Raw genomic sequence first — 15,524 nt, 5'->3', positions numbered from 1 at the left:
TGTCACCAGAACGGACCGCGGGTTGAATCACTTAAAATACAGGGTTTCTTTTGCATTAGCGCTGGCCGAAGGGGTACGGTTAAGTCCTGGCCGCCCAATCAAGTACGAGCGGCGCTGATTAGATCAGCGAGGTTATGAATCAGGGCGCGCTTTCAACCATCCGATCCCAAATGGGTGGTTCGGATCAATCAGCCGAGGTGGCGAAGCGGTACGCAAGACCGACCGTTCGATCCGAGATTAGCGTTCTAGATTTAATGATATCCGGATCCAGCGCTGATCGTCGATCCACCGACCGACGGCCACGATCCGATCATGCGAAGGGGGGTACGCTCACTCTAGTCCTGGCCGCACACTAAGGATCTAAAGGCGCGCGATCCGTCATCCACTGTTGACCATCCCCCGGCGGCGCAGCAACAGTCCCATGGCGGAGCACCCACCCCGTGGTGGCCACGGCCGGCGGAAGCCGCCAATGGCACTGGTGCCCCAAACCTAGATTCGGACGAGGCTACACGAAATAGAGATGAACGCGAGTTGGGGAAAGGAGTCCTTACCGTGAATCACGCGGTGCGAGGCCCAATCCATGGTGAGCGCAGACCCGCGGTGGCGATGTATCGCCGGCGAGCAATTCACAGAGACTCACTGGTTCACCGCCCCCGAAATCGCCCTGTCCAGGTTCCGCACAGCACGAAGCTTCCCCAGAATCTTTTCGTGAGTACTGAACGGCGGTGACGCCCGCAGACGACGTCGGCGGCGCCCTACACCTCTACTCCTCTCTCTGTGCTCTCGGCAACGGACTACGGCGTTAGGGCAGCGAGGAAGCAACGGTGGTCGGCCCGTATTTATCCCCCCAGAGTCCGGGTTCGGTTCCGTGGCCGCCGGAGGTCCGATTCCGATGGCGACGGCCGCTTTGCGGGGTTGGTTGACACGGGTGGTGGACGGAGTCCGAGCGCGTGGAAGGAGCTCCTGGCCAGTGGGCCCGAACACCCAGTGACGCGCGATAGGAAATAGACGGCTGGCGCGCGGAGGATGACGGGCCGCGCGGGAGAGGAATTACTGGGCCGCGCGGTGGAAGCAGATGGGCCAAATAACAGTCTGGTGGCCCAATATAAGTGGTTCTCTCTTTTCTTTTCTTCTATTTTCTTATTTCTTTCCTAACTTCTAAATTTCAAATTGGATTCAAATTTGATTTTTTGAATTTTGCACTCAAATTTTAATGAACAAACAGAAGAGATCAGCATGAATGCAAATCCATAATTTTATTTATTTATTTGTTTATTATCCTACTTAAGTAAATATTATTGGATATGTAGCACACTTATAATTATTTTTAGGCAAATAGTTCCTATTGTATGATTACTTATTAAAAGATGTTCTGACATTAATACTTATAAAATTCAGCCAAAAGATAATTTATAGAAGAATCTTTTATTGAACCTTTATTATAAAACTTTTATTTTAGGAGATGTGACTTCAAAGGTTATGGGAATTCTAAAAAAAGAAATCTAATTCGAGATCTTAAAAAAATTACATACTTCTCAAAATGAGATTTTGAGGTGTTACAAAAAGCACGAAAGACATTCTGGCAGAAAAGATCTTTTTTCGAGGAAAATTTTGACGCGGAGCGGGTTCCCCCCCTTTTAGCCCCCGAGGGAGGGTCGGGCTTTGCCGGGGCGAGGCCGACCCTTCCTTGACGACTAAACTTTGCGTGGGTGCGAGGTATATGAACAACTTGAAAACATCTTAAGGGTAGAAGCGACGTAGCTGTTGGATGTTCCAAGCGTTGCTGTAGACCTCGCCTTGACTGTTGGCCAGCTTGTACGTTCCGGGCTTCAGAATTTTGGCGATGATGAACGGCCCCTCCCAGGGGGGCGTGAGCTTGTGCCGCCCTCGGGCGTCTTGTCGCAGCCGAAGCACCAAGTCGCCCACCTGGAGGTCTCAGGACCGGACCCCTCGGGCGTGGTAGCGTCGCAGGGACTGCTGGTACCGCGCCGAGTGTAGTAAGGCCTTGTCCAGAGCCTCCTCCAGCTGGTCCAGCGAGTCTTCTCGGCTAGCTTGGTTGCTTTGGTCGGTGTAGGCCCTCGTCCTCGGGGAACCGTATTCTAAGTCTATGGGCAAGATGGCTTCGGCCCCATAGACTAGAAAGAACGGCGTGAAGCCCGTGGCTCGGCTCGTCGTCGTCCTCAGACTCCAGACCACCGAGGAGAGTTCCTTCATCCACCGCTTGCCGAACGTGTTGAGGTCGTTGTAGATCCGAGGCTTGAGCCCTTGTAGAATCATGCCGTTGGCACGCTCTACCTGCCCATTTGTCATGGGATGAGCCACGGCGGCCTAGTCCACCCGGATGTGGTGATCCTCGCAGAAGTCCAGGAACTTTCTGCCGGTGAACTGGGTGCCATTGTCGGTGATGATGGAGTTCGGGACCCCGAAGCGATGGATGATGTTGGTGAAGAACGCCACCGCCTGCTCGGACCTGATGCTGTTCAGGGGTCGGACCTCGATCCACTTGGAGAATTTGTCGATGGCGACCAGCAGGAGCGTGTAGCCCCCGGGTGCCTTCTGCAAGGGGCCAACGAGATCCAGACCCCACACAGCGAAAGGCCAGGTGATGGGTATCGTCTGTAGAGCCTGAGGAGGCAGGTGGGTCTGCCTTGCGTAGAACTGACACCCTTCGCAGGTGCGGACGATTCTAGTGGCGTCGGCCACCGCCGTCGGCCAGTAGAAGCCTTGTCGGAAAGCATTCCCGACAAGGGCTCGAGGCGCTGCGTGATGGCCGCAAGCCCCCGAGTGTATCTCTCGCAGGAGTTCCTGACCTTCGGCGATGGAGATGCATCGCTGGAGGATGCCAGAGGGGCTACGGTGGTAGAGCTCCTTCTTATCTCCCAGCAAGACGAACGACTTGGCGCGCCGCGCCAGTCGCCGAGCTTCGGCTCGGTCGGAGGGGAGCTCTCCTTGGTGGAGATATTGCAGGTACGGGGTCTGCCAGCTTTGATCAGGCGTGACCCCACTTCGCTCCCCCCAACGTGCAGCGTCTCGCCCTCGGGGGCCGAGGGTACCTCGGACCGAACCGAGGGTGCCTCGAGCCGAGCCGAGGGTGCCTCGGGCTGGGCCGAGGGTGCCTCGGGCAGAGCCGAGGGCGCCTCGGACTGTGCCGAGGGTACCTCGGGCTGGGCCGAGGGTGCCTCAGGCTCGGGCATGTCGTCGATCTTGACGGAGGGCTGACGCAGATCTCAGGAGAAGACGTTCGGAGGAACCGTTGTTCGCCCCGAGGCTATTTTAGCCAGCTCGTCCGCAGTCTCGTTGTAGCGCCGAGCGATGTGGTTGAGCTCGAGCCCGTAGAACTTGTCTTCCAGGCGCCGAACCTCATCGCAGTAGGCCTCCATCTTCGGGTCGCGGCAGTGGGAGTTCTTCATGACTTGGTCGATGACGAGCTGCGAGTCACCGCGAGCGTCGAGGCGTCGGACCCCTAGCTCGATGGCGATCCGCAACCCGTTGACCAGAGCCTCATACTCGGCCACATTGTTGGACGCCGGGAAATGGAGGCGTAGCACGTAGCGTAGGTGCTTCCCGAGGGGCGAGATGAAGAGTAGGCCTGCACCGGCTCCCGTCTTCATCAACGACCCGTCGAAAAACATGGTCCAGAGCTCCGGTTGGATCAGAGCTGTCGGTAGCTGGGTGTCGACCCATTCAGCTACGAAGTCCGCCAAGACCTAGGACTTGATGGCCTTCCGAGGAGCGAACGAGATTGTCTCGCCCATGATTTCCACCGCCCACTTTGCAATCCTACCCGAGGCCTCTCCGCACTGGATGATCTCCCCCAGGGGGAAGGATGACACCACAGTTTCCGGATGAGACTCGAAGTAGTGTCACAGCTTCCGCCGCGTTAGGATCACCGCGTACAGCAGCTTCTGAACTTGTGGGTAGCGGATCTTGGTTTCGAACAGTACCTCGCTGACGAAGTAGACTGGCCTCTGAACGGGCAATGCATGCCCCTCTTCTTGCCTCTCGACCACAATCGCGACGCTAACCACCTGAGTGGTCGTGGCGACGTAGACCAAGAGGGCTTCTCCGGCAGCTGGGGGTACCAAGATAGGCGCCTTCATGAGGAGCGCCTTCAGGTTCCCGAGGGCTTCCTCAGCCTCAGGGGTCCAAGTGAAGCACTCGGTCTTCCTTAAGAGGCGGTACAAAGGTAGACCTCTTTCGCCGAGGCGTGAGATGAAGCGGCTCAGAGCCGCGAGGCATCCCATGACCCTCTGTACGCCTTTCAAGTCCTTGATGGGCCCCATGCTGGTGATGGCTGCGATCTTCTCCGGGTTGGCTTCGATGCCCCGCTCGGAGACGATGAAGCCCAAGAGCATGCCTCGGGGCACCCCGAAGACACACTTCTCGGGATTGAGCTTGACGCCTTTCGCCTTGAGACATCGTAATGTCACTTCAAGGTCGGAAAGGAGGTCGGAGGCTTTCCTCGTCTTGACTACGATGTCATCGACGTAGGCCTCGACCGTGCGGCCAATGTGTTCGCCGAACACATGGTTCATGCAACGCTGGTACGTCGCGCCCGCATTCCTCAAGCCGAACGGCATGGTGACATAGCAGTACATGCCAAAGGGTGTGATGAAAGAAGTCGCGAGCTGGTCGGACTCTTTTATCCTGATTTGATGATACCCTGAGTAGGCATCGAGGAAAGACAGGGTTTCGCACCCAGCAGTGGAATCCACGATTTGGTCGATGCGAGGCAGAGGGTAGGGAACCTTCGGACATGCTTTGTTGAGACCAGTGTAGTCTACACACATCCGCCATTTCCCCCCTTTCTTTCTCACAAGCACAGGGTTGGCAAGCCATTCGGGATGGAATACCTCCTTGATGAACCCTGCCGCCATTAGCTTGTGGATCTCCTCGCCTATGGCTCTGCGCTTCTCCTCGTCGAATCGGCGCAGAGGCTGCTTGATGGGTCGGGCTCCAGCTCGGATGTCCAGCGAGTGCTCGGCGACATCCCTCGGTATGCCGGGCATGTTCGAGGGACTCCACGCGAAGACGTCGGCGTTCGCACGGAGAAAGTCGACGAGCACTGCTTCCTATTTGGGACCGAGCTCGGAGCCGATCCGGACTTGCTTGGAGGCGTCACTGCTGGGGTCGAGGGGGACGGACTTAACCGTCTCCGCTGGCTCAAAGTTGCCGGCATGACGCTTCACGTCTGGCACCTCCTTCGAGAGGCTCTCCAGGTCGGCGATGAGGGCCTCAGACTCGGCGAGGGCCTCGGCGTACTCCACGTCGCATTCGAACGCGTGTTTGTACATGGGGCCGACGGTGATGACCCCGTTGGGGCCCGACATCTTGAGCTTCAGGTAGGTGTAGTTGGGGACGGCCATGAACTTCGCGTAGCATGGCCTCCCCAGTACCGCGTGGTAGGTTCCTCGAAACCCAACCACCTCGAACGTCAGGGTCTCCCTTCAGAAGTTGGAGGGTGTTTCGAAGCAGACGGGAAGGTCGAGCTGTCCGAGGGGCTGGACGCGCCTCCCGGGAATGATCCCATGGAAGGGCGCAGCGCCTGCCCGGACGGAGGACAGATCGACATGCAGGAGCCCGAGGGTCTCGGCGTAGATGATGTTGAGGCTGCTGCCTCCGTCCATGAGGACCTTGGTGAGCCTGACGTCGCCGATGACGGGGTCGACGACGAGCGGGTATTTCCCCGGGCTCGGCACATGGTCGGGGCGGTCGGCTTGGTCGAAGGTGATGGGCTTGTCGGACCAGTCTAGATAGACTGGCGCCGCCACCTTCACCGAGCAGACCTCCCGGCGCTCTTGCTTGCGGTGCCGAGCCGAGGCATTCGCCGCTTGCCCACCGTAGATCATGAAGCAGTCGCGGACCTCGGGGAATTCTCCTGCTTGGTGATCTTCCTTCTTATCGTTGTCGCGGGCCCTGCCACCCTCCGCGGGTGGCCCGGCCTTGTGGAAGTGGCGCCGAAGCATGATGCACTCCTCAAGGGTGTGCTTGACGGGCCCCTGGTGATAGGGGCACGGCTCCTTGAGCATCTTGTCGAAGAGGTTGGCACCTCCGGGGGGCTTCCGAGGGTTCTTGTACTCGGCAGCGGCGACAAGGTCCGCGTCGGCGGCGTCGTGTTTCGCTTGCGACTTCTTCTTGCCCTTCTTCTTGGCGCCGCGCTGAGTTGACGCCTCGGTGGCATCTTCCGAAGGGCGGCCCTGGGGCTGCTTGTCCTTCCGGAAGATAGCCTCGACCGCCTCCTGGCCGGAGGCGAACTTGGTGGTGATGTCCATCAGCTCGCTCGCCCTGGTGGGGGTCTTGCGACCCAGCTTGGTCACCAGGTCGCGGCAGGTGGTGCCAGTGAGGAACGCGCCGATGACATCCGAGTCGGTGATGTTGGGCAGCTCGGTGCGCTGCTTCGAGAATCGCCGGATGTAGTCCCGGAGAGACTCTCCCGGCTGCTGTCGGCAGCTTCGAAGGTCCCAGGAATTCCCAGGGCGCACGTATGTACCCTGGAAATTCCTGGCAAAAGCTTGGACCAGGTCGTCCCAGTTGGAGATCTGCCCCGGAGGCAGGTGCTGTAACCAGGCGCGAGCGGTGTCGGAGAGGAACATGGGGAGGTTGCGGATGATGAGGTTGTCATCGTCCGTTCCACCTAGTTGATAGGCCAGACGGTAGTCCGCGAGCCACAATTCCGGTCTCGTCTCCCCCGAGTACTTTGTAATAGTAGTCGGGGGTCGGAACCGGGTCGGGAACGGCGGCCATCGTATGGCTCGGCTGAAGGCCTGCGGACCGGGTGGCTCGAGCGAGGGACTCCGATCCTCCCCGCTGTCGTAGCGTCCCCCACGCCTAGGGTGGTAGCCTCGGCGCACCCTATCGTCGAGGTGGGCCCGACGGTCGTGATGATGGTGCTCGTTGCCGAGGCGACCCGGGACCGCAGGCGCTGTGTTGCGTGTGCGGCCGGGGCAGACCGAGGCTTCCCGCATGAATCGGGAAGTCGCGGCATGAGGTTCCGAGGGGTACCCCTGCCTTCGGGAGGCGGAGCTCTCGGCCCGTCGGACCGCGGCGCCTTCCAGGAGATTCTTGAGCTCTCCTTGGATTCGCCGCCCCTCGGTGGTTGATGGCTCCGGCATTGCGCGAAGAAGCATTGCCGCTGCCGCCAGGTTCTGGCCGACCCCACTAGATGTGGGTGGCGGCCTGAACCTGACGTCGTCGGCGATGCGGTGCTGGAGGCCCTGGGGCAGATGACGTATTTCTCCGGCCGGAGGTTGGCCCGCCCATGCCTGCCCGACGTCTCGACGGATCGGCTCAAGCGCTCCTGCTCCCTCGTCGAGCCTGGCCTGTACCCCGCGGATTTGCTCGAGCTGTGGGTCATGGCCCCCCGCCTGAACGGGGACCACAGCTAGCTCCCGTGGGATGTCAACGCGAGGCACCGGCCTAGGGAGATCACCGTCCTCCGGCATGCCGAGATGGTTGCCTTCGGAGGGACCCCCCAGATCGACGTGGAAGCATTCGCGACTTGGGCCGCAGTCCTTGTCGCCGAGGCTACGGCTACCGTCGGAACAGTCGGAAAGGCAGTAGTCGCATGCGGTCATGAAGTCCCGTATGGCACTGGGGTTGCCAAGTCCAAAGAAATCCCAACAGACGCTGGGCTCGTCGTCTTCCTCGGACCCAGAGGGCTCGTAGGTCGAGACGTCCGTCAGCCGGTCCCAAGGTGACCGCATACGAAACCTCAGAGGGCTTGGACTCGCCTCTACGTGAGCACCCACCAAAGCGAAGCCGCTAGGCGGGTCGAGGCTGAATCCGAAAGACGTGGGATGGGAATCGGTCGGTACCTTTTGGTCGACGGGCGGCGATGAGGTCACGTCGGGGACTGACTGCGCCGTCGTCTCAGGTACAAGGGTGACGTCTAGCAAGCCTTTCGCGAGCGTGCTGGCGTCGTCCGTTTGCCCGGAATCGGCACGTTGCGGGGAGACGACGCTCGTCTTCGTCTCAAGCGCGGGGTCGATGCCCGGTGCGCCCCCCGTTTGGGTGCTGGTGCCGTCGACTCGCTCGACAGCCGATGAGGCGCTGCCTCCTGCTTGGCCTTGGTTGCCCCGCCTCCTCCTCCGTCGGCGGGGGAGAGGACTGGGTGAGCTCGAATGTTGTTCTTCCACCACGCGGGGAAGACGTCGTCGATTCCGCCGCCGGCGGGCGGGCTGTCGGCCGCCATTGTCGTTGTCGCACGGCGGTGGAAGGAGTATCATGTCGTAGCTGCCGTCGAGGGACATGAACTCAAGACTCCCGAAACGGAGCACCGTCCCGGGTTGGAGAGGTTGCTGGAGACTGCCCATCTGGAGCTTGACGGGAAGCTGTTCGTCAACACGCAGCAGACCCCTACCTGGCGCGCCAACTGTCGGCGTTTTGAGACCGGGGGGTCCCTGTAACACCCTAGGTGTTTATATTCCGCTCGACAACGAGTATGGATTTAAGCATGTAATATCAGTGGGTAAAACGGATGCTAAAATTTTAATCATCTTCGCCTATCGCGATTTTAATATCGCATCTGTTCCGTCTGTCACGAGTTCGACATCATTTTTATCTATTCGGGCTCGTCCTAAATTTTCGTAATATTCGGAACATCGTCATTCCGGAAATCGGTGCGTCCGATGATTATTTAAAATTTATCGCTCGCGCGAATACGAATTCGGAAGCCCGACCCACTCGGATGATTTTATCCCGAACAAATTAATTTGGACTCGACGACTAAAATGTTCGGGGCAAAATAATCTGAATCGTGTATTGTCCGAGAAAAATCGTGCGCGAGGATATGATCCAATTTATCCTTCAGCACGCTGTTTTGACGACGAAATCGCGTTTACATTAGTGGATCTGGTTTCGTCTAATTTCGGTCGGATCATGCAGAGCAGATTAAAATACCGAAGCCGAACTCGTTTTAATCTGGTCCGTTTACACCGTGCCCAGACTAGTCACGAAAATTATCCAAACGAGGTTTAGCCAGAACCATCTAAATTGTTGTTTATCTGATTTTCCGTTTCTTGATTCGGAAAATGAAGTGTGTACCTGGTTGCCGTATAGCGCGTCGACTCTTTGTTCATCGCTAAAAATCATGATCTAAAACATCTGTAATTTTATTCATAAAATAAACAGAAAATGGGGAAAAATCTGAGAAAAATTCCAGCTGCTTTCTCTCCGATTTTTTTCACCGCCCATGACATGCTTTACTACACTCCCGTGCATCTCTTGTTCCTGCTTACCACGAGATGAAAATACCCCTGCTGCTTTCCAGCCTTTCGTAAGTACTATATGGAGAAATGGTCAAAAGAACAAATAAAAGGTGAATGCGATAGGAAAAGAGAGGTTCTCCTGATATTTTTCTTCTTCGGCTGCCTTATCCTCTTCTTCTTCCAGCCATCGTCTACATCCGTCGCTGGATTTTTTTTCCCCTGCGCCGCTCATCTGCTGTTCTTATCCCATGCCGCCGTTCGCTGGCCGCGTGTACTCTGGGGTCGTCGTGCTGGCCGCCTCCCTCGTCTTCTCCTCAGGCCCTCCCGCGCTCTCCCTGCCTTCTGCACGCGCGCAGCTCGCCCCAGATCCTCCCAGCCATGACGCGCGCTTCCCTGTGCCCCGCGTTCCTTCTCTGCACTGCTTCCTCTGCTCCATCTTCAAGCACGCCGCGCTCCAAATCGCCTGCTGTTCCTCTTCCCCAGCCATGGCCGCGCCTGGCTCGCCGGCGTTCAGGCCGCGGCTTCCTCCTCCAACTCCGGTCGGCCAAGAGCCTAGCTGCCCCCTTGCTTCTCTCCCTCCATTTCCCAGCAGCGCCCTGTCCCTGTCGAAGCCCTTCTATGGCGCGCGTGGATTTCTCCTCCTCCATCCCCAGCTAGCCTGCGAGCTCCTCCCTCCTCCCTGCATCCATGGATCTCGGCGCCCATCTCCATGGCTCGCCCTGCGTCCAGCCGCCGCGCCCGGTTCCGAGTCCCTTTCCTGGCCGAGTTCCCTGCTCCATCTCTGCCCTCTGCCGGCGCTCCAGCTCCTCCATCCATGGCCATGCCTGCTGCTCGTCGGTGCTCGCCGCGGGAGACGGCGCTTGGTCGCCCAACCTTCCTGCTCCTCCCTGCTGTCGTGTCCCTGGCTCCTGCTCCACTCGTTGCGTGCGCCTGCGCGCTGCCCAGATGGCCGTCTGTCCTTCCGTGTCACGCCTAGCTCCAGCTCGGTCTCTGCTCGATGCCCAGCGTCGCGCAGCACGGCTCGGCCCGACGGCATAGAGTGTCTCGTCATCGCCGGACTTGTCTCGCCGACCATCGTGGCGTTGTTATTTCCTGCTACGCCGTGACATCGTCGAGCTCCGGTGTTTAGTGTCGAGGTCGCTGCGTCGTTGTCGCTCTGACTTCCGTGTCCTCGCGCGGTATGCGGCGGTAGTGTTCACATCCGCGGCATCAGCATCCCCATCGCCGTTGAACTCCCAGACATGTTCCTCTCTGTTCGCTTGTCCTCAGTTCCGGTCTGATCTCGCGCGCGTGATTTTGAAACTCTGCGCGTTCGTCGTGTCGCGATGTGTGCCGATATTCTCTACCGGTAGACCTCGCCATCAACCATGTTCAAGTAATTGCTGGCCCCTCAGACCCGGCCATTGTTTGCCACGGAACCACTGTTGGATTAATTTTTAGCTTCCCTCGCGCGGCTCTTTGGAGATAATCTCCTCACCGGCTGTCGCTCCCAATCTTCAGCTCATCGACTCACCGTCGTGTTTCTTGTTTTCCCTCGTCGGTCGGCCTCGCCGTGGCTAAGTATGTCCGCCGTGTTATGTGCTTCGGTCTTTGGTCGCTGCCTCTTGCTCACCATCCCCTATTCGATCTCGTCGTCAAGCTTCGCCTCAGCCTTAGCTCGTTGGTCACGCTCGTCAGATGTGCGACCGAGGACTTCAGCTGAAGGCCGTCGTCAGGCAACTACCAAGTCGAGTTGTGATGTGGTGAGCCGATTCACTATTTTTATTATCGGTTTTATGATCGTAAAATAAGACACTTCGTATACGTATACGATTAAGTTAGAAATACTAGTAATGCGAGGTGTGCACTTGGTAATTATGGATAGATTCGTTATTATGTCGTTAGGGTGTGTGATATTAGGGAGTCGATGATAGGAGGGAAATTCTAGCCGTTGGGCGATGACGGGAAGGACGTTGTTCATCGCGTGCTTAATGTTTGATGGATAGTATGAACTGAAATCATCGCCGTTCTCACGAATTTTGTATCGACTAGTAATAGTGACTAGTAATAGTACACTGGTACGCTAGTTTTTATTATTAGTCCAAGGCTTGGATTAATTAGTTATATTAGTTGCGTCAGTTCTCTGGATGGTAGTAACCGTGCGTTGTGGTTGTATTAATTGTTTATTAAAATGCTTCATCGTATATAGTGTATTGGTTTATATAAATATATACATATGAGATGTGTAGGTGATGAGTAGGATAGGTTTAGTGTTCTAATTAATTAGCTGATAAGTTGTGTTTAGGCTAATTATATTAAATATGTATTGTTTGTTATTTCATGATGTTTGCGTTAGAGTCGGTTAATCTAGAGAAGCGTACTTATTGCGCTCAGTCGTACATCGATAACTAGTGTTTTAGTATAAAATTATACAACGCCTCGCCACTAGGTGTTTAATGCGCTATCGTATAACACTATTTAGATTTGTGCTATTTCTGTTAATATGCATTCATGTGCATCGTGCATTTCATTCAGGTGCGATAATTAATCACGTGATGCGGAAGATGACTCAAGTCGACCCCAAGCGCGGGCTACTCCGCATGGAGATGCTGATGAATGAACCTGCCTGATCAAGTGTTAGGAAAAGGATGATCGTCAAGTGATCGACGTCTAACAAACACTAACCTAGTGTTTCTTCCAGGCAAGCCCCGGTGCATTTGCCCCTTCCTTGTGTTTTAAATGCTTTTTCACCTTATCTGATGCATTAGGTGATAGGAGTTGTGTGATAAACAATTGATGCATTACCATTCCTTGGAAACTCCTTAATCCCAGTTTTATAAAAAGAACTGATAATGCTTAGCCCTGCTTAGAAACTGAAAAATCATTTGTTTTCAAAAAGAATGATTGTGGAACATTGGTTATGGGCCTTTCGTTTCAAAAATCAAAGCAAACTTATGGTGATGATTCCACTTCGGCCGGAGTGGGTTCATCATTTGGAAAAGAGTACCCCTGCCGGGTACAAAAAATGGGAAAATGGTTTGAATACATCTAGACCAGACGCTGAGCAGATGTGGTCGCCCGTCTGTGTCGATTAAGGATCGTTCGATGTAGGCCTGTTGTGGTGGAGACCTTGCAACTAGCCACATGCTCCGGTAAGCCTGAACCCGGCTATTCCATACGTGAAAAGACAACCGCGCACTGGGCGTGGGAGATGGGGGGAGTAGCGTGTACCCTCCTGGCTAGAGGCTGGATGGAGGAGTACTGTGCTCCCGGGTAGCGCGGACCGGTTCACGTTGTGGAGGATCCGTGGGAACGGTTGACATATGCAAGGGTTAAGTGCTACATATGTCGTGTGGTTAGGGATCCCCAGCTGGGTATAATCGTTTCGAATCGTCGTTGCTCCTCGGTCATGGAGACTCTACCCTCCGACCACTCATCGTAGTTGACAAGTGAAATATGAATTGGCTAAAAGAAAGCTAGACCAGGACAAGTGGATGCTCTAGATTAGGCATATCTAGATTCAGGAAAAATACTAAACTTGTGAAGTAAAATTTTGGCATAAGGATTTACTACTAGTAAGCTCTTCTGCAAAACAGAGTCTTTGATTCTTGATAAGCCACACCTTGAATCCCTCTAGCCAGCATACCCTTGAGAGTCTTTTCTTTAGTCGGGTAAGTCTTGCTGAGTAATTCCATACTCAGGGTTTTATTCCCTGTTGTTTTTCAGGTTATAGTTTTGTGCTGTTGTTGATGGTGTTAAGTGCCGGTGGGCTTGGTCTTCTTATAAGTCTAAGTAATTCTTCTATACTTCTTATTGAGGATGGTCACATGAGCTAGCATATATTTCAAACTTACAAATAATTTATAACATCTCAAAGTTATTCCTTTGAACCACTTTTGTAATCACTCCGATAAATACAATGTAAACTTGTTGTAACTTGTAAAATTTGGTAATAAGATTTTCCGCTGCAAATGTTGGTGTGTGATTTGTGTTTACTTAGTCTTGCGATCCTGGTTGTAAGTGGTTTATCCGGGGTCCTTGGGACACTCGGACGGATCCTGTTAAGTTATCTGGTGCACATGCATAGCTGTCTGAGGTCTTTGAGACAAGGACAGGTGCATGTGGGCCCAATAACTTGGGAGGTTCTGCCACAGCTGGTATCGGAGCAGGATTAAGTATATACGGTCACATACGTATTTTCAAAACAAAAGTTTTGGTTTCGAAAAACCTATTTTCAACTAAACACATTGTTTGGCTTTGAAAAACAGTTTTGAAAAACTATAATGCTAGCGACATCCTCTATTAAGCCCTAAATTAAGGACTATTATGTGGCTTAGTTTAAAAACCACTAACCCACAACCGGGTGGGTATTGCATATATGTGTATTGTTATTTTTGAGGCCATTCAGTTCTGAATGGATCAACGCTCAGGTAAGGTGAGATGTGAGAGCATGACCGAACAACCGTCGGTCTAGGGAAGTGCTTAATTGTGGCGCTTGATTATATACATGTTCCACATATGTATATATGAAGGCTGCGATGTGGAGTATTTATTTTTCCGGGAATTCAGTACCCCATGGATGTGTATGGGTATACAAACATGGGACTACTGAGAAGTGTAATGTACTTGCAACGACGCACCTACGCTCAGGTAAGAAGGTAAGTTACCATAATGAGTTGCCCTATGGTTAAAGTGTGGCAACGACGCCTATGCGTGGCTCGGCGCTTAATGATGAGCTGGCCTCCATATAGCAATATATGGAGTATACACTGTGATAAAACTGTCATATGTGAATTGCATCATTGGGAAATTGGGCTGTGATGGATTTTTCTGCAGGTACACTAACCTCGAAAACGTATGTGTAGCTGACGACTAGCAAAATACCGTGAGAGTCGTAAGTATGCCACCGATATAGAACGTTATTGCCACAGTAAGTTGGCAAACTCGTGAGGACGTATAAGACGAGCATGCATCCTGATTGTTGCATCTTGTTTGTCACCTATACATCCAAAATGCTTCTCTTCTCTTTATTCCAGTAACCATTGATTGTAGATAATGTAGTGTAATGTTGAATTATGAACTTTGATTAAATAGTTGTCCTCCGTTCTTTAGGTAATATGTTTAGGTGTTATATGTGCTTGCTCTGGTACTCGATGTGCCGATAGAAGGTTGGTGACCTATTTGCCTAAAACCAAATCTAGGCCATGTTCTTAATTAGTGAACCATGACCCAAATTTGAATTTTTCATTATCACTCCATGCCCCTGTTTGATTAGCGCAAGCTGATGTCTCCATTCCAGTTTGCCTGTTCTTGAAGATCGCAATGTTGTTTTATCAACCCAACCTAGGAAAGTTATGCCTCATTGTTTTCCTTAGTTTGATGCCTTTGGTTTCCCCATATCTATCAAAGGCATACCAACTTAATCTTATGATTGTTTTCCCTCCGTATCTAATAGATATTAATCCTTGACCTTGTAATTTTTGCGATGGGCATAGAAATATGCTTGGGCTGAAATAACAGTCTGCCATCGTACTTCTTTCATCAAGTTTAGGTTATGGCCATACCTTGTTTATTTCATCGGGCCATGCTCTATTTATCTCTCTACTTGTAATTATTTTTACAGGTGGAGTATCTCTTTGTATATTGTCATCCTGACTCAGTCCATTTGTGTCTTGTGAGATTTCTTATTGGTTACGTCTGATAATGGCGTCATGACTAAAACTGACGGTGCCGCGACGAAACCGAGGGCCTTCTATGTGTGCGCACACATGGTTGTGCTACTTGGCACGCGCTGATATCACGGTTAGTAGTTGTAATCCATTATGAGACTACATCAATGTGTTATCTTGGCACAATCTAGTTTTAACATGTGAGATCCATTATTGGTACTGTTCGGTAATGGTGTCATGATTAAGAACTCATGGTGCCGCAGCGAAATTGAGAGCCTCCTGTGAATGCGCACACATGATTGTGCGACTTGTCGGATGCTGGTATCAAGGTCTCTAGTCATGATCCATTATGGAACTACACTGATATGTTATCTTCTGTACCCTACTTCCTTGAAATAATTTATGTTGTTTGCGAAGTGATCAAGCAACATCTATCATATCTGTTGGATCAAAAAGGCATACCACTTTCATGTGTGGTTTCTTGACTTTGATAGTGACTACTCATACAAGTTCCCTTTACGTCCTTTGTGTAAAGGTGAAGCCTTGGAGCTTTTTAGTGTTGGAAAACAACTGATTAGCTCTCAAAATAGAGATCTGCTTCCCCTGCCACTGAAATGCAGGAGTTTGTTCATTCGCTCTTTTATTCAATCCATGTATTCCCTAACCAAGT

General features: G+C 53.2%; 1 protein-coding gene across 1 annotated transcript; it reads left to right on the top strand.

The window, feature by feature from the left end:
* The first annotated feature begins 9,143 nt into the window (after positions 1-9,143).
* Positions 9,144-13,159, top strand: LOC109941565 (uncharacterized). The gene is made up of 2 exons (XM_020542663.2): positions 9,144-10,948; positions 11,721-13,159. Exon 1 carries the CDS (start codon positions 9,455-9,457, stop codon positions 10,310-10,312), a length of 858 nt encoding a protein of 285 aa, XP_020398252.1. The 5' UTR covers positions 9,144-9,454; the 3' UTR covers positions 10,313-10,948; positions 11,721-13,159.
* Positions 13,160-15,524: the final 2,365 nt, after the last annotated feature.

This window comes from Zea mays, chromosome 8 (assembly GCF_902167145.1).
Source record: "Zea mays cultivar B73 chromosome 8, Zm-B73-REFERENCE-NAM-5.0, whole genome shotgun sequence".
NCBI lineage: Eukaryota > Viridiplantae > Streptophyta > Magnoliopsida > Poales > Poaceae > Zea > Zea mays.
This window is presented reverse-complemented; position numbering and strand designations above follow the sequence as displayed.